The 20191-nt window shown below is 35.4% G+C and overlaps 1 protein-coding gene across 1 annotated transcript in view; it reads left to right on the forward strand.

Annotated features, from left to right (window-relative positions):
• The window catches only part of LOC129758005 (acetylcholine receptor subunit alpha-like 2), a 205091-nt gene that overhangs the window by 102511 nt on the left and 82389 nt on the right, over positions 1-20191 (forward strand). The window contains exon 4 of the mRNA XM_055755424.1: positions 7839-8019. Coding sequence (XP_055611399.1) covers positions 7839-8019 — 181 coding nt within the window. The remainder of the gene's footprint in view (positions 1-7838; positions 8020-20191) is intronic.

Raw genomic sequence — 20191 nt, forward strand, 5'->3', positions numbered from 1 at the left:
TAGTTTAATTATGAGTTCATATATACGATTACGCCTTTCCGAAAACTGTACACTTGAAAATTTGATTTGTAACTTTTGAACGGCGCAATAGGTGCCACTGTTTAAAGTCAATTTTCAACATATTTTTTGGATGTCTGCCTTTGAAATTTTACACACTTTTTTGAAATTTTTTGTTCGAGCTTGTACGTCTGTTCTCTGTGCTATTATTTTGTAAAGCAAACTTCCGATGAACTAACGAAAGATGTATTTCAATGCAATAAATTGTCTTATTATGCCAAATTTCATTAAAAATCATTCGAAAGTTAATGAAATGGTGTCCTGTGTTACTATGAATGAACACTACGTTTTTAAAAGTAAGAAGTCATGTCATTGTAGGAAATAAAATGAGGATAAATAATGTGAATAATATAGTTGATAAAGTGAATATAATGAACTAGAGAATTTAGATTGAATATGTGGCAACACTTTCATATCAGCTTAGCTTAGCTTAGTTGACTACTCATATCAACATTAAATCATTGAACTTGAAGTGCTTAAATATGATAGTTCATTCAAAACTTCAGATAAAATATTTGATTAGAATTTGTTCAACTTACGCACTTCATATTCCATGATCGCTGGCGTGGCTAAGCAGAACCAATTCTACCTCGCCAATGGTTGCTACTCCGTGATTGATCGAGGCCATCAGTTTTGTGCAAGGGCCAGAAGAAGGGGAAAGGTTATAGATCAGGATCCATTTTGGTGAATGGTTCGATCAAGTTTTCCTACACCTCCTATGCTCCTAGATTTTTCTTAAGGAACTCTTGTTTCTAACTTTGAGGCAGTGAAAAAAAGTTTAAAAGTAAATGAAAAAAGTGTTTAGATTTCTTTAAACTAACTTGTTTTCCTAATTCTTGTTCCTGATACACTAATGTGTTTCAAAAAACGACCCTTTAGATTAAAGATACTTCTATCAAACATCGAAGAAAACTCATACGGAGATATACAAAATATTCAAGTTTTGTCAGTGGGTGAAGTGAATTTCCTTTCTGCTCCTTTAAATTTTTAATTTGATATGTAGGTTGTGATAACTGACTAAGATCGTTTTTGGAAACTCATCAGTGCAATTCAACTCTTTGCCTCAGTTTGATTTCGTGATCAAAATCAAAATAAATCAAAATGTGTAAAAATTAAAATAATAAATTTAAAATTCATAAAAACTTAGTAAGAATTAAACATTTGAGTGTATTCGGGGGGACTGGAAACTGGAATATACCAACTTATAATATTTATGCTGAAAATGAATTTTGAATTTGTATGGTTCCCCCATCGGTAGCAAGGTCCAGCCTATGTCTGTGTGGCTTGGCCTTCGAATTGCTTCTCAGGCTTCCACGGCCGATGGTTCGTCGAGAGAAGGCATCGAACCTTCAGAGACCTACAATGGTTGGCAATCCACTCCGCTTGCAATAGTCTCTTCAGATTTACCCCAGATGCATTCCCTCTGAAATATATAATTATTGATACAATAAAACACATCTTACCTATCGGCAACTTATGGGATTCAAACCCAAAAGTTTTTCTTGCCGATACCGAGAATCGAACCCAGTACGCCTGGGTTACCAGACTCGCGCCAGCCTATCCACTAGACCACATCAGCGCTCAGAATATTTAAAATCCATTCAATTATATTAAAAAAATAGTATTACTTTGTAACAAGGAAAAAGCGAGGGACCGAATGTCAAACAAGGTCCTGATAAAAATAAATAAATAAATAAATAATTCAGCTACTAATAATTTCATATCAAATGCTTCATTTTCATTTTTGAACTCTATGGAACATCATCTAAAAACTATGTTGAAATGGTAATTTTGATAAAGAAATATTCCAAATAAGTGACACCTGTCTATTAAAACAAGATTAAAATATTAAAAATAAACTTTTTTACTGTTTAGCTGTTCTTAGATTGAGAACTGCTGTATTCCACGGAGCAAGATAACGCAAACTGGAGAAAAAGGAAAAAAATAGAGAGAACAACATCGTTCCATGAATCCTGGAAATCGACTTAAGTCAACGAGCAAGCACAATGTTTATTTTCATTCTTTTTTGACTGCATTGTGCATAAATTAATGATTTTTCATAATGCTACTGAAACTTTCTTCTCTTATTTTTTAACACTATAACTTGATACATCACTGAAACCCTAGCTAACAGTGCACAGTGGTGCTGAACATCAATCTAGCTGTACGAAATTAATAGCGCCCAGGGATGAAGAGATAGACATTTGATGTCTTCAGCAACATTGTTCAGTTTTACAAGGAGCATATTCTAGTATCAAAATTTTTGCCGAGGGGTCCACCGATAGCGAGATAAAAATGCTAACTTCTTTGTTTTTCAAATTAGGGCTTAAATGTCTTCGACAAAGTTGTTTATCTGATCAAAATACATAAGTTTGTTGAATATGTCAAAGTCCTATCACATCACTCTCTTGAGTTACAGTCAAAGTAAAAAAAATCTCTTTAAAAACCAGTTTTTTAAACCTGACACTTTGTAGATTGGATAAAATGGTTTGCTGTCTTTGAAACAAAGTTGTAACAAGCCACGATCTACATTTGTCTCATACATTATGATGGGTTTAGAAGTTGCTGAAGCTCTATAGAAAGCATTTAGGGGGCATCCATAAATTACGTAACGCTCCTAGGGGGGGGGGAGGGAGTAAGCTCGTGCGTTACTAATTGTGACATAGGGGAGGGGGGGAGGTATGTTCATCGTTACGTAACGATTTTTCCCTAAAAATTTCAGTTTAATCGCAGCTATTTTGATATCATGCAATTTTTGCAGAATGATCAGCTTCAAATTTGTAAGCCTCAACATGATTAAACTGGTTTGTAACCTCCCTTTTTAATGTTTCTGAGATAGACTCCTTAAACTGTGTATTGGGAATAGTGGATATCCAACCGAATATTAGATATGTACATTTACGCTCAAGAACTCAATTCAACCTTATGACGGAAATTTTACTATTTTTTCTCAATTAATTAAAAAATACAATTTTTATTATTCCGACGAATATTACTTAGTGGAGTATATTTTACATAATTGTTTAATTTAGTTTGCTCCTTGAACAAAATAATTTCAACAAGATAGATCATCAGTTAACAAGCACAGAACAACTAGTAATAAGACAATCATTTTATTTTATCAGAGAGTTATCATCAATGAGTACTAAGAAGCGATTTGGATAGATATCAATTCCGTTTTGAAGAACGATAATAAATTTTATATTAAAATCTTTTCTTACCATCGAAAACCATTATTCAAAAACATGAAAAGATGGGGGGGGGGTAAATATCAGCGTTACGTAATTTTTATAGGGGGGTATGTCGAAACGTGACGATTTGTGACATACGGGGGGGAGGGGGTCAAAAAAGTGCATTTTTTGCGTTACGTAATTTATGGATGCCGCCTTAGTGTATTTTTTTGGCAATTTTGGAAGGCTCATCCATCGAAAAGTGCTCATTTTCGCAACATCCCTTTTTTTGTGATTATTGTTGATGATGAGCGGAACCATTTTCATCTGAAATTAGCGCGGAAATCGGTGGAACTAGTAGAGATTTGAATGATGGAAAATACACATTTTATGTAAAAATTACCTATTTTACTTATAGAAAAAAACGTTAAAAAATTTAATTGATTAATAAAATGTTGCAGTTTTCTTTCATATATTTTGTTTTATTAAAATGCATTTAAATTCGATTAAAACTTATGACTCAACGAAATAACAAAAGCGAATTGCTTGTAAGATTGGTTACGTTACTTGGATACAGTTATTTGGAACCAGTTATAGCAGTTATATTGTAATGGCAAAATTCTATTAATCAAATACTAATTTAGTGCTCTACCAAATTTAATAGATAAGTTTCATTCATTTTTTTTGGGATTTAAATGATTTGAAAAATCGAATTTAAATGTCATTTAATAAAACAAAATATATAAAAGAAAACTGCAACACTCAATTAAATGTTTTAACGTTTTTTCTATAAGTAAAATAGGTAATTTTTACATAAAATGTGTATTTTCAATCATTCAAATCTCTACTAGTTCCACCGATTTCCGCGCTAATTTCAAATGGAAATGGTTCTGCTTATCATCAACAATAATCACAAAAAAGGGGATGTTGCGAAAATGTGCACTTTTCGATGGATGAGCCTTCCAAAATTGCCAATAAAATACACTAAATGCTTTCTATAGAGCTTCAGCAACTTCTAAACCCATCATAATGTATGAGACAAATGTAGATCGTGGCTTGTTACAACTTTGTTTCAAAGACAGCAAACCATTTTATCCAATCTACAAAGTGTCAGGTTTAAAAAACTGGTTTTTTAAGAGATTTTTTTTACTTTGACTGTAACTCCAGAGAGTGATGTGATAGGACTTTGACATATTCAACAAACTTAAATATTTTGATCAGATAAACAACTTTGTTGAAGACATTTAAGTCCTAATTTGAAAAACAAAGAAGTTAGCATTTTTATCTCGCTATCGGTGGACCCCTCGGCAAAAATTTTGATACTAGAATATGCTCCTTGTAAAACTGAACAGTGTTGCTGAAGACATCAAATGTCTATCTCTTCATCCCTGGGCGCTATTAATTTCGTACAGCTAGATTGATGTTCTGCACCACTGTGCAGTGCAGGTACCCTTTTCTAATCATAAGATTGACATCAGTTGAAAATATTCTGATTAACCAAATTTGTCTACTCAATTATCTACTCTGCTCCGGAAAAAGTCCAAAGAAAATCATCTGAAGTTTCCGAATTATGTAACATTAAAAAAATTTCTCCCATTTTCTTTTACTTCTGTATCACTGTCATTCATTATAGTTCATCAAAAGTGGAGAAAAATAATACTTATCTTGCCATTGCGTGTTCCATCCATTCGTCAAAACTGGTCAATAAGAAACATGCTGATGCGAGCGAGACGGAGCAACCAGTACAAGTACCACAAAATTTTCTCCAGGCAACGGCTATTCATATGCATCTCCTCATGAAAAATGAAACAGCAATTTATGAAAAAAAACCCACTCGCGTCGATCAATGGAGAAAAATTTCAAATTGAATCGAGTTTTTATTTTTAAAATAGAAGTTATCAGACCACTTTTCACTAAATTTTTACACTTCATCCTCAATCAAAAGGCAAACCGCACAGCACCTATGGTTTTTTCGCGAATAAGCACAGAAAAATTTCACAAAAAGTCTCAATTATTCGGACTATCCTTCAGTTTATCAAATTTCTTCAAATGATAATGTTCACATAAGAAAATTAAACTGTTTTCTCTTACAGCATATGTCAAACATCTCGCTCGCCAAGAGCTAAACCACCATCTAATCCGGAAAAATTTCCAGGTTTCCTGCAAATTTTCCACGATGTTTTGGATTTATTCACTGAGACAGAGTATTCCCGTTACCATAAGGCATATTTAGAGCCCATTTCTAAGACGCCATTTTGGCTTCTCCTCTCAACAATTCACTGCAAGGTCATTGCATGCTCGTGTCCATTTGAAAATTCGATTGATACTCCATTTCACACATGGATTTGATAGATTTAATTCACTTCCCGAATAGGATTGCACCATGAATTATATATTTACAGACCAGACATTTATTCGACAAGGCTTCAATTAAAACTCAAACCATATTTCTGCATACCAAAATTAACAAAAACCAAGGCCTGCTCTGTCTCTTTCTATGTGGCAACACTTTCATATCATATCAAAAAGTCTGACAGGTCAAACGACTGACAGGTCGTTAACGTCGATAAACGATGAGGAAATAAAAGAGAGATGAAGTAAAAAAATAAAGAGAAGAGGAAGAATGCGATTCAGATAGAACTAAGCGTCAGTTTACAGATAAATTTCAGAAAGGACAGACGCCGTCTTCGGAAAAAGAAACAAGAGTGAGAAAAGATAGAAAGGGAGTCGGTCGGTCTCAGCAGTCATGTAAAAATCAGCGTAGGTATTAAACTTTAAGAAGTCACTTGAAAATTATTAAAATTATGCTGTATTTTATGTAATGTAGAAGAAAAACCTATTCTCCCCTTATATTAAATGAGAAGAGGTCTTTCAGGGCAATAAACAATTTATTAAAATCAAAACTTATTCCAAATGACGAAAATCGTCTATAAATTGTTCCAGCTCTGCCATATTTTCAATAATGTTGTATGAAACTCCGGCATAATCTGTCTCATTATAGAAGAGGCTCTACCAATGGTCTACCATATCCAACGCACTGTCGATTGGGGGGTCTTGAACAACGTGTATTTGTAATTTGGCTATCAACATACGAAACATTTGTCGATCCAATAAGGTGGAAGGTCTGAAATCGTCAGATTACGAAAAATAAACATCACGTTGGACTTTACAGCGTTGATTGGAAGCATATTAGAGTTGGACCAAACTTGAATGTGCGCCAAATCGTCATTCAGCATTTCTCCAAACGAGCTGGTAGATGAGCAAAGATATAGTTGGCCATCATCGCCTGTGGCTGATAATGATGGCAAATCGTGGACAAACAAGAAAAATAAAAAAGGACCCAAAACATAGCCCTGAAGTATACCAGATACTACAGGACTAGGGTCTGAACCATGATGAATCTAGATATGGTGGTCTCACTTAGGCAAAAAGTAGACGCTCTGATTTTTTTGTAAAACACCAAGTTTTGCCAATCATCTAGATATGGCTAAGACGAAGATTTTGCCTTGATTTTTGCAAATATGATTGATAGAATCGAAAAAAAAACTTCCGGCTGAGCTCCAGGCTGGTAAGCAAAGCTGGAATACGTTGGACCTGTGAACGACGGTACCAGCTTTGTCGGTAGCGGTGGGTAACATTGATTTTGCATTACTCATGACAAATTTCTGCTTATTCAACACTTTTTTCTTCCAAGAGCTGTCTAGAAGCAGCAGAAAGTCATTGAATCGGATGGTAACATGACGAGGCATTACATTCCATCGCCCGAGCGGTTGACCCTCCTGCACTAACATCCGATCTTCATCGAGATAAAGAAGCTGCTTCACAATTTGGATTTCAATCTTTTGATTTTTGGTCTACGATAAGCTTGTGCACAGACATACACCAATTTTTTTTTTGATTTCTCAGATTGTTTATCTCAAACACCTGGCATCCCTGGACCCCCTTTTTCGTAAACACTTCAGCCAGCTGTCAAAACTGTTTTTCAATATGGCTGAACGTGCGATTTGGCATGTGAGACCACCATACTAGATTCATCATGGTTTGAACAGCCTTCATTCTCGTTAACAATCTGCGATCTACCAGACAAGTATGACTGCATCAAGATTACAGCTCCGCCCGAGAAGTTGAATTTAGATGAAAGTTTTCTTAATAGTTTGACATGAAAACCCCGAACAAATGTCTTGGATACATCTAACATCATCAGTAACGCAATACCTTTTTTGTCAGCAATAGCATTGATATCATCGTGTACTTTAAGAAAAGCTGTAGTTGTGTTATGTTTGTGTTCGAAATTTGATAAAACCACTTGATAAATGTTCGAGTTTTGTTGTATTTTATTTTGGTTTTGAAGGAGAACCCCCTTCTTAAATGATTCAATGCAATGAACAAAAATTGACATGTTGGAATTTGCCCGTGTTCCAGATTAAGAAATAATTGTAAACATAAATTGAACAAGACACTTGAAAAAACTCAAAAAAAAACAACCTTATAGAATTTTATGCAGTCGTTCACGAGATACAAAACTCCGAGTTTCGGTGTTTTTCTGCGATTTTATGAAAGTTGACGCACCATTGGTCAGACAAATAATTATAAATCTTTTCTGTTTTACAGCGCTGATGGCGAATATGTGGTCACAACGTTGACGAAGGCAATTCTGCACTACACTGGCAAAGTGATTTGGACCCCACCGGCCATCTTCAAGTCATCGTGCGAAATCGACGTCCGATACTTCCCATTCGATCAGCAAACCTGCTTCATGAAGTTCGGATCCTGGACGTACGATGGAAATCAGGTGAGCTAATGATCGATGTTGTGATACAATTTTGTAAATCAATAATATTTCTTCTGAGATTAAGTGAGTAAAGAAAGAAAAATAAAAAGTGAGTAAACTTAATGTCGCTTCTACTGCTCCACATCCCGTTGTTACACATTCAGAACATCTTGAGCAAAAGCTCAAACAAATTACCGGACAAACTTTCCGAGGGCGATAAGCGAAGTGCTGGCGATAATCGCATCTAAAAGTGTAGCCAAAGTGCCGGCACAATTTTCCCATGAATACATGCATGAGAATTTTCCGCAACTGTTTCGGAACTGTGAATTTTTTTCTGCTCTTCGTCCTTTCTTATTATTCTGTTCTTCAGTTCTTTGGAAAAGTTGTGGTTGGAGGATTCAGAAATTGATCTGCTCATTGTGGATTTTGTATTCCTCACTCAAACCATTAGGTAAAAGTTTGTCTAATTTATCAAATTAGATGGATCTACTCAAATAAAGTTTGTCAAACATCAAACATATGGGTTATTTACTGTAAAAAATACCGTTCAATTTGTTTTAACATTTCATTATAAGTATCATTTGGATCATAGCATACTGAACATAATAAGTAAATTGCAATCTGTATGCGATACATTAGGCGACCGTCAGAGTTCAGCGGCTAAAACATCACATCTGATGTAGATCGTAATTCGCGAAAAGTTTCAACATTAACATAATCACGCTCCAGTTCATTTCCCATCGAATGGAATCAGTGTCAGTTGGGCAAGACGGGAGAGGACGCGGCGTGGCCATCATCGGCAAAAGTCCTACAAAACTATGCCCCCGGTTGTGCACAAAAAGTTTCAAGGAAAACGGAAATGGGAAAACATTGCTTGCGTTTTGTTGGGAGTTGTAGCGGAAGTAAGCAGTAAGTTTATGGATTTCTCGGTTACGTTTTTTGGAGGCGCAGTCAAATATAAGTTATACCGGTCCCTTTGGGTGAGTGGAATGAGCCTAGATGTAGTAAACCAAACAAAGATGATAAATACGTGTGTGATGACCCCCGTAGAGCGACATGTTTGAAAGTTTTCTTCTCGGCAGATAAACTTTTCGATGATATAAGGTCAAACTAAATAACACGCAGGAAGAGGAATTGTGAGAAACAATCGATTATGGTGTTCGCTAAAGTTTTGGGCGGGGAACCAGTTGTGGAATCTTGTTGCAGGATCTGGTAAAAATATGGTAAATGTTGTATTTTTTCAAGTATTTGTTTTGAAGAAATGCAGTGAATTCAAAATCTATGCCAAATTCATAATAAGAAAAGCCAAACTTCCGATAGGCCGAAAATTCGGTTCATCGAACAGATGAAAAGAGCTATTTTTCCTTTTCATAATTTAAACAATATCTAAATCATTACACTTTTCAAAAATAGTTGGAAAACTCATAAAATATTCAAAACTCATGTTGGAAAAACCCCGACATCACCAAAAACTCATCAAACACAATAAACACCGCTAATTTGTTACAAGTTACTTGACTTTGGTTGCAACTATAAATTGTGCATGCTCTTTTCTGTGAAAAATTACATATTTCATCTATTGTCCATTTTAATTTATAAGCGAAAAGTCAGGATCTTAAGATTTCTAGTTGAGTTGTTCTAAGAAATACTTCACTAATCATGATAAACACAGCATTTCATAAGAAATTTTCATTGTGATGTATATTTTCAATACTTAACTTAATTTTCGATTCGTGCAAATATGCAGCTATTGTGCCGCCAAACTTCCAATAGTGTCATAATGACACTCGAGAGCGGGTTAGGGTTAATTTCCCACAAAAAGCAAAATAAATTTTAAGAATTTGAGTAGAATGAAATGATAATTCTCCGCCCAAGAATTCAACTCCAGACCTCCAAGTTAGCTCAGTTGAGAGCCCTCCTGTCCCTTACAATTTTACGTATGGATGAATGGGAAGGGGAGGGAGAATTGACAAACAATCATATTTCTTGTATTTAGCATCCCATTTCAAATTTGGTTCGATTAGTTCTCAAGTTATGCATACGAGTGTATGAGAGCCCACCTACCCTCTTTCTAACTTCCTCTAGAAGGAGGGAGAAATATTCCTCGTACCCAAATACCCTCCTATGTCTTGTGCTAAAATTTATATAAGGAAGGAATTCTGAAAATAAATTCTTTGGGATGCGAGCCTCCTTTTACAATAATTGGAGAAGTATTGCAAAACAACAAATAATCTAACTATGCCAAAAATCGTTTTATACCAATTTTGATGAACATCACTCTAAATGGGCTTGATAAGAGTAATGCTTATTAATTTTTTTTTTAATATGTCTTTATTTGTATCAATTCATCATTACATTTATATTACAATATTACATTAAATTAGGTGTTCAGTTCAATAATGAACTGTTCAGAGCCCTATAGTTAACTAGGAGAACATCCTGTAATGGCAAAAATATTTGAAACTTAAAAATAAAAATTATCCTAAAATTAAACTAATTATAAAGAGAACGAATCTCTACGATGGAAGACTGCATCGATTTGCCTCTGAAGCTAGAGAAGATTTTGTTGGCCATCTTCTCAATCGATTCAATGCCCGCAATTCGATGAAGATCTTCGGTGCTGTGCCAAGGTGGAAGCCGCAAAATAATTTTCAGAACCTTGTTCTGAATCCTCTGGATGGTTTTCTTCCTCGTCGGGCAGCAGCTAGACCAAATCGGAACTACATAAATTATCGCTGGTCGGAACACCTGTTTGTATAAAGCATGGATCACCATGAATCTGGACGCACTGTTTATTATACCATTGCGCTCCTAGTTGTTGGATCTGGAATGTTTTGACAGTACTTTGTTCGGAAATGTTTCCTCTATCAGTACTGAAAATTTCATTACGATTCGTTTTGTTTCAAAAAAGTTACACGTGATGAAAGCCGCGTGACGAAAATAAATTTTGAACACTCACGTTAAAAACCGACGTGGTCGGGTTAAAAAAATCGCGAAATCGTTAAAAATGCTCAAATCAACCGTGTGCAGCGTTCTCAAACGTTTCCATGAGATGCATACTATCGATCGGCAGGTTCATACCAAGCGTTATAGTGGACCTAAGAATCAGAAACTGCATTTGAAGGTGTTGAGAACGATCAAGGCAAACACAGGGTAGTCGGACTACGACATCGCCAAGAAATTCAACGTCGACCGGTACACCGTCAGAAGGATAAGTCTCCGCTAAGGAATACGATCCTATCGGGCCAGTAAGCAACCAAACCGGACATTGAAGCAGAAGTTAGTAGCCAAAGGACGTGCCCGGAAGTTATACAACAAGATTCCAACGAAGTACGACGGATGCATCCTCATGGATGACGAAACGTACGCGAAGATGGATTTTGGGTAGCTTCCTGACCAAAAATTTTATATAGCCACTGCAGTGGTGCACTGCACTGGTAGGGGTGATGTCCCCGCCAAGTTCAAATTCGTTTTTGCCGATAAGTTGGCAAGAAAGTGTTTGATCTGGCAAGGTATTTGCAGCTGCGGACGAAAAACCCCGGTTTTTGTGAAAAACAAGACCATGGACTCCGAAATGTACAAGGAGTAGTGCCTTAAAAATGTTTTTTATTTCGTACAATAGATCTCACAAAAGACCAGTGAAGTTTTTGCCAGATTTGGCATGCTGCCACTACAGCTAGGAGGTGCTACAGTGGTATTCGGCCAACGGGTGGATTTTGTTGAAAAGGATACAACCCACTCAACTGCCCTCAATTCTGCCCTATCGAAAAATTTTGGGCAATTGTCATGCAGAAGATGAAGAAGAATGGTAGGACGACTCGGAGAGCAACAGAGATGAAGAGATTGTGGAACAAAATGGCCGCTGAGGTCAGTGAATAGGGTGTCCAAAATTCGATGAGTGGTTTTAGACGAAAAGTTCGAAAATTTATCAAAAAAACATCGAAATATTTTTTTTCTTATTTTTCCTTTGAAGTGCAATAAAAACCCTACATTTTGATTTTAAAACATTTTTTTTCGTTTACATAGCTCCGAGATAGACCCGTTTTAACGCGTCCAGATTTGTAGTGATCCATGCTTTATCAGCATCTTATTCCTCAGGCAGAGTCGAGATTTCCTGTAGAGGAAAGAATAAAGAGATTTAGTGTAGTTATTACATTTAGATTGAATATCTTCAATGTGATCTTTAAAAGTAAGATTCCGATCAAGTGTAAGTCCCAAGTACTTCATGTGATCAGACCATTCTGATGAAATCCCATTAAAAGTTATGGAATGATTTTCATTAGGTTTCAAAAAATTGCTCTTGGCTAATGGGGAAATAAAATAAGTTGAGTTTTGGAAGCGTTAGGAGAAATTTTCCACATTTTCAAGTAACTCAAAAAGGAATTTAAATTTTGACCTTTGGCTGAAAGCAAAGTGTCATCAGCAAATAATCTCCTACCTTTTCCTTCTGGTACATCAGGAAGATCAGAAGTAAAAATATTGTAGGTATAAAATTGGCCCATGTATACTGCTCTGAGGGACACCAGCTCTAATGGGTGTCCTTTTAGAGCATAAATTTTGATAGCTTACTTGTAAGGTTCGGCTAGTCAAATAGTTTTGAATGATTTTGGTGAGATATACAGGAAAATCAAATCGAGCTAATTTAGCTACTAAAACTTTGTGCCAAACACTGTCAAAAGCTTTTTCAATATCAAGAAGAGCAACACCAGTTGAATAACCTTCAGATTTGCTAGCGTTAATCATATTAGTTACACTCAAAAGTTGATGTGTAGTAGAATGTCCATGACGAAAACCAAATTGTTCATCAGGGAAAATAGAATTCTGATTAATGTGGATCATCATTCTATTCAAAATAACTCTCTCAAATAGTTTACTTAAAGAAGGAAGCAAACTAATTGGTCGATAACTTGAAGGCTCTGAAGCATTTTTTCCAGGTTTCAAAATTGGAGTTACTTTGGCATTTTTCCATTTATTTGGAAAATATGCCAAGTGAAAACATTTATTGAAGATTTTTACTTAAAAATGTAAAGTGCTTTCAGGCAACTTTTAAATATGAATATAGAAAATTCCATCTTCCCCCGGGGCTTTCATATTTTTAATTTTTTTGAATATCAATTGAAATTCATCAATATTTGTCTCACAAGAACTTTCAAATACATTTTGCATAGAAAGAATATCATCAAATTCAAGGGAAATTTGAGCATCAATTGGACTTACAACGTTTAAATTAAAATCATGAGCAGACACAAATTGTAGGGATAATTTTTGAGCTTTTTCTGCGTTAGTTAAAAGAAGTTTATCTCCATCTTTCAAAGTAGGCTTCTGGTTTTTTTCAGAATTTTAGTTAATTTCCGAAATAACTTTGAGTAAGGTTTTAAGTCCTCTACTGCTTTTGCAAAATTTATATTACGAATAAAATTTAAACGACGTTTGATCTCTTTTTGAAGGTCGCAATAAATAAATTTCAAATAAGGATCCCTAGTTCGTTGATATTGGCGTCGACGAATGTTTTTCAGTCGTTTCAAAAACTGAAGATCATCATCAGTTAAAGGTTGATTAAATTCATGTTTAACTTCAGGTATTGAAGCGGCTTTAGCATTGACTATTAAAGTTGTCAAATTTTCTGCAGCCAAGTCAATATCTTCTATTGAATTCAGTGGAACGTTTACATCTAAATTACGTTCAATAAAATTCCTATATCGCTCCCAGTCAGCTTTTTGAAAGTTGAAAGTTAATTTAAAAGGGTTTTCAATAGGACATTGGGATAAAGAAAATGTTACTGGAAGGTGGTCTGAATCAAGGTCCGCATGAGTAACTAATTGACTACAATGCTCGCCTAAGGTCGTTAGAACCAAATCAATTGTGGAAGGATTTTTATTTGAAGAGAAACAAGTATGCCCATTAGAATATTCAACAGTATAATAACCTGCAGAGCAGTCATTAAATAAAATATTCCCATTTGAATTTGATTAAATATTATTCCAAGATCGGTGTTTTGCATTAAAGTCACCAATAACAGAAAATTTAGATTTGTTTCTGGTGAGTTTTTGTAAATCTCCCTTCAAAAAATTTTTCTTTTCAACGCTACATTAGAAAGGCAAATATGCGGTAATAATTATAACTTTCCCCATAGAGGTTTATTCAATTACAATTGTTTCTAAGACTATTATTTTAAAAGGAGGAAGAAGTCTAAATTTGAGACGACTACTGATGACAGTAGCTACACCTCCATCTTGTCGATCAAGTCGATCTTTTCGCAAAATTTTAAAGAAAGCATTGCTTTTCAAGTTATTGTCCGGCTTAAAAAAAGTTTCAGTGATGGCAGCAATATGTATGTTTTGCGTTTTCAAAAATAAAAATTACTCATCTTGGTTAGCCGGCAAAGATCAAGCGTTCCAATTCATGATATTTAAACATCTATTTGGATCCATGAGGGAATCGTTAAGTCATAATAATTGAGGCGCTTAGGATCAGAGGGGTGCAAGTGCCGAAATGATGATTTCGAGAAAACGGGCCTCAAAGTTTTTTTTCTAAATCAAAATTATCGAATCAATTTTTCTACTAAATTTTCGATGGAGTGTGTCTCATGAGATCTAAAATGAACGATTCTGAAAGAAAAACCAAAGTTTTTGCGATATTTATGTTAAAACGGCGAACTACTTTTATTGATATTTTTCACTTGCACCCTTCTGATCCCAAGAATGACACTTGCACCCCTCTGACTCCAAACAATATGATAGCATCCTTTTGGAACCTGTATGTAACGAGTATTTTCAATATGATACTAGATGTTTTGTTTTTGTTCACACATTTAATTTTCTACGTTTTCGGGCTTTAAATTTCTACGCAACTCATAATGAACGAGGTTTGCATGTTCCACTATCCTAATTCCCAGAATTTGTTGAAAACTTTCAATCTCTCTTTTTCCTTAATGGATACACAAGAATACCTGCATATGTGTTCATTGATTGGAATCAATTGTTTAGCTGGTCGCTTTTTCCGGTAGAACCAACGTACGCTTCCCCTTGGTTTCGTAGCTTTTTTCGCAAGATGAGTTTCCAGACTGGCTGATTTCGTTGGCGTTTTTGGGGTTTAGATGAATAGCCAGTTGACTCTCCAAAAATGGACTCAATCTCGCTAGCAACTGCAGCAGCAGCAACTTCTGATTCTCCAGAAGAACCGTGGATGTTAAATTTTTCATTTTTTTTTTGTCTTATTATAAAAATTCTCTTTCCTAAAAAGTTATGTAAATATTCCTTCAAAGACTTAATGTAATTTTTTTATAAACTACCAACGTCTCATCTGAACCTTTAGAAGTTTCATTTTGTTCCGTGGGATAGTATGTGACATCATGATCAGAGCCTGTCGAAAACTCTGAATCCTCTGAGCTTTCATCCGAGAGATTTTTTCATCACTTCTCTATCTGGGGACTTTGGGTTATCCTGGTCAGAACCAGTAGAAAATCCTAGTCGGAGCTAGATGATGTTGTTTTCAACTGACAAAAATGTATACGTTCTAATGAAATCAGCCTAAAAGCATAATCCTTTGGTGTCAGAAGGGTGCAAGTGCACTTGCACCCTTCTGACACCAAACGAAACAGGATTTTCATTGACACGTTTTTTTAAAAATAGCTTAAAAATATCGAAATAATTTTTCTTTTGACCTGTGTCTTCTACAGAATGTTAATCTATACTTTAACTATCCGAAAAACAGTTTATCTCAGTTTTGATAAAAAATCACTTGCACCCCTCTGATCCTAAGTGCCTCAATTTTGTTTGCAAAATCAAAAGAAGTTTAGAAAGCTTCAAACATTGAATTTGCTTTCAGCATAAGTTGCAAAATTTCCATTAATTTTGATTCATTTATCTGTATTTTCTTAAAATAATACAAATCAACCATTGCACAATGACAAAAAGTGTATAAACCGAGTGAAAATTCAATATCTTCCATCCTAGGTGAACCAAATCTATGAAAATATGTTTTCCTCCAGTGAAAATGCCCGGAAAATTAATGACAAATGCAGTTTCAAACGCCTAGTTCTCCTATATTTTATAAACAATCCAGAATACACTTTTTTTGGCTAGAAAATTTCGAACAAAAATAGACCTATCTTGTGTGACTTTTTCCGAGGAATCGATTAAAGGCTGTTTGAGCCACCACATTGGAAAATGGAGTTATGCTCGATTTACCCTCAATTCCCCTTCATTTTTCAGATAATTGAGTAAAATGCATGTTCGGACTGGAAGATTTTATCTTGTGTGATTTTATTCGAGGAATAGAATGCAGGCTGTTTGAGCCACCACACGCATCATGAAAGGGAGTTATGGCCGTTTTAACATCAATTTCCCAACATTTTTCAAAACTAGAAAAAGCTTGTTCGGACTGTAAGATTTTCGAGCAAATGAGACCTATCTAGTGGTTTGTTTTTTCGAGGAATCGAATGAAGGCTTCTTGAGTCACCGCAAGCATCGGAAAATTGAGATATGGCCGTTTCTAAAGGGTGATACGGTCAAAATTTGGTCAAGAAAAAACGCGTGTAAATCGGTGAAATCGTTTATTTAAAAAATCTAATTAAATTTCTTTTTCAAGTTTAATTAGTATAAAATTCAGGAAAAATACTCAGTTAGGCTTCTGCTTTTCCAAATCCGAATTGCCGGGCCTTACGCTTAACCCCTGCCATCAGATTTTGTACAGCCACCTTGTCCGCCTTCTTTGCCGAAGAAAGCCAGTTTGCCTTGAACTGCTGCTCGTCCTTAGCAGTTATTTTGGTCTTCTTTAGGTTCCGCTTGATAATAGCCCAGTATTTCCAATTGGGCGGAGCTCTGGCGTGTTGGGAGGGTTCTTGTCCTTGGGAACCACATGCCCATTGTTGGCGGCGTACCACTCCATGGCCTTTTTACCGTAATGGCAAGATGCCAAATCCGGCCAAAACAGTACGGAACAAGCGTGTTTCTTCAGGAAAGGCAGCAGACGTTTATTCAAACACTCTTTCACGTAAGTTTCTTGGTTGACAGTTCCGGAAGTTATGAAAATGCTGCTTTTCAAGCCACCGGTACAGATGGCTTGCCAAACCAGGTACTTCTTCGAGAACTTTGACAGTTTCATGTGCTTGAAAATATCTGCTATCTTTCCTCTTCCTGTTGCCGTATAAAACTCCTGCCGCGGAAGCTGCTTTGACGTAGGTTTCGTCGTCCATTACCACGCAGTCAAACTTCGTCAGCATCGTCGTGTACAGCCTCCGGGATCGCGCTTTGGCCGTCGTATTTTGTTTATCATCGCGATTTGGAGTCACTACCTTCTTGTAAGTCGATAGTCCGGCTCGTTTTTAGGCTCGATGCATAGTTGTAGACGATACACCCAGCTTATTTGCGGCATCTCGGAGAGAGAGATTAGGATTTCTCTTGAAACTACCGGCAACTCTCTTTGTCGTCTCAGCGGCTTCCGGTTTTCGATTTTCCCCCGATTCAGACTTCCTGGCTGTCGACAAACGTTCCCCAAATACTTTAATTACATTTGTATCGGTTAATTTGGCATCTTTTAGCGATTTTGCCAGCTTTGCGTGCGAGTAGCTCGGATTTTCGCGATGCGCGAGCAAAATTTTCTCTTCTTCCTTGGACGGCATTTTGACAACTGAAGAGTGAATTCCAAAATCAAAATAGGAGCAACATTCTACACACACACCTTTAAAATGAGGGGTGTTCAGGTTTTTTAAATGCAAAATTGAAAGAAATACGTCAAGTTTATATTGTCCAAATTTTGACCGTATCACCCTTTACCCTTAATTCCCCATAAAATTTTCAATTTTTTCAAACAGCCTTCATTCGATTCATCGGAAAAAATAACACCAGACAGTACCCATTCGTTTCCAATTTGTCCTGTGTGAACAAGTGTTTTTCTGATTAAATTAAAAAATGTTGGTAAATTGAGGGTAAAACAGCCATAACTCCAGTTTGTGATGCGTGTGGTGGCTGAAATAACCTGCGTTCGATTCCTCAAAAAAAACATATAAGATAAGGCTTATTTGGTTCAAAATTTTCGTGTCTGAACAAGCTTTTTTTGAATTGATTGAAAAATGTAGGGAAATTGAAGTTAAAATAGTCTTAAATCCAGTTTTCGATGCGTGCGGCGCACACAGGGGAAAACGATGTAAAAAGGTGATCAAAATTGTTTACGCCAAAACGGAGCGTTTTAGGCCTGTCTTCGGGACATTTTACCTACATTCAAAGCCCTTTAAAATGAGCTTTTGATAAAAATGATTAAACCACCTAGCAGTGAGATAGAAAAATTATTTTTTGTATTTTTCATTTTAGAGCACTTATGTCTTTGGCAAGTTTTTAGATTGTAAAAAATGTAGCAATTTTGTTGAAGACGTCAACATCTTAGAAGCTAACCGAAAAAAGTTAGAAGGGTTCAAAATAAAAAAATATTTTTTATCAAAATTTTCAGTATTTTAACGATATCTTTCCAGGCCGAGCTTATTCGAGCAAGATATGTTTGAAAGAGTTTTGAGTCACTTAAAATCGAACAGTTTTGTGGAACACACTTAATAAAAATGTTAAGACTGAAACGAGTTAGATTGGAAAAACTAAGAAAAAATAGCTATTTTCGAACACCTGTATCTTTCTAGTTCGGTTGAGTTCGGTTCATTTTTTGGTTGCATTTGAATCAGGCAGGTTTCAACATTATAAAAACATAGAGTTTACAATGTTATTTTGTTTATTTTGTAGCTTTATAATTGATTAAAGTTAGCTATTTTCAAGGAATCTAGAGGACAAATTCCAAGTTTATTTAAACGGATAATTAGCAACCGTTTTTATTTTGGTGAAACTTTAGCCAAATCATTCTCCCGAACGCGTATGATGTTTTTAAGCCTCCATTGACGAACCTTATCATCTACCTTTACGCTTACAATACAATATACTTGATGAATTTGTTTTTCGGTTAGCTAATTTTAAATGCAAAAAAAAATTCCTCTAGATTTCTTGAAAATAGCTAACTTTAATCATTTATAAAGCTACAAAATAAACAACATAACATTGTAAACTCTATGTTTTTATAATGTTGAAACCTGCCTGATTCAAATGCAACCAAAAAATGAACCGAACTCAACCGAACTAGAAAGATACAGGTGTTCGAAAATAGCTATTTTTTCTTAGTTTTTCCAATCTAACTCGTTTCAGTCTTAACATTTTTATTAAGTGTGTTCCACAAAACTGTTCGATTTTAAGTGACTCAAAACTCTTTCAAACATATCTTGCTCGAATAAGCTCAGCCTGGAAAGATATCGTTAAAATACTGAAAATTTTGATAAAAAAATTTTTTTTTTTATTTTGAACCCTTCTAACTTTTTTCGGTTAGCTTCTATGATGTTGACGTCTTCAACAAAATTGCTACATTTTTTACAATATAAAAACTTGCCAAAGGCATAAGTGCTCTAAAATGAAAAATACAAAAAATAAATTTTCTATCTCACTGCTAGGTGGTTTAATCATTTTTATCAAAAGCTCATTTTAAAGGGCTTTGAATGTAGGTAAAATGTCACGAAGACACTATGGGTCTAAAACGCTCCGTTTTGGCGTAAACAATTTTGATCACCTTTTTACATCGTTTTCCCCTGTGTGCGGCGGCTCAAATAGCCTTTGTTTGATTCGTCGGGAAAAACCACACAAGATAAGTATCATTTGGTTCAGAGTTTAAAAGTCAGATCTTGTTTTTTTCTGTTTTATTTGAAAAATGTAGGAGAATAATAGGTAAAAATAGCCATAGTCAGCCTTCATTTTCCATAGCGTACGGTGGGTCAATTAGCCTTCATTCGATTTCTTAGAAAAAACTACATAACATAGGCCTCATTGGTTTAAAATTATGAAGTCCGAACATGCCTCTCTGCAATATGTAAAAAAGTGAGAAATTAAGGTTAAAACAGACATAGCTCCATTTTACAATGCGTGCGGCAGCTCAAACAGCCTCTATTAGATTTCTCGGAAGAAAATCACTCAAGATTCCTTAAAAAAAAAATTACAGAAGATAGGTATTTTTTGTTAGTCCAAATCAGTGTTTTTTTCTGGATTGGTTACGAAATAAAAGGGAGATTTGGTTCATGTAAGATGGAAGGTAGGGGAAAAGTTCATATAACGCCCCATGTGGCTAATACGCGCCACCTTTGTTTTGAAGAATCTGAAACATTTGAATCCTG

The sequence above is a fragment of the Uranotaenia lowii genome, chromosome 3 (genome assembly GCF_029784155.1).
Source record: "Uranotaenia lowii strain MFRU-FL chromosome 3, ASM2978415v1, whole genome shotgun sequence".
Lineage (NCBI taxonomy): Eukaryota > Metazoa > Arthropoda > Insecta > Diptera > Culicidae > Uranotaenia > Uranotaenia lowii.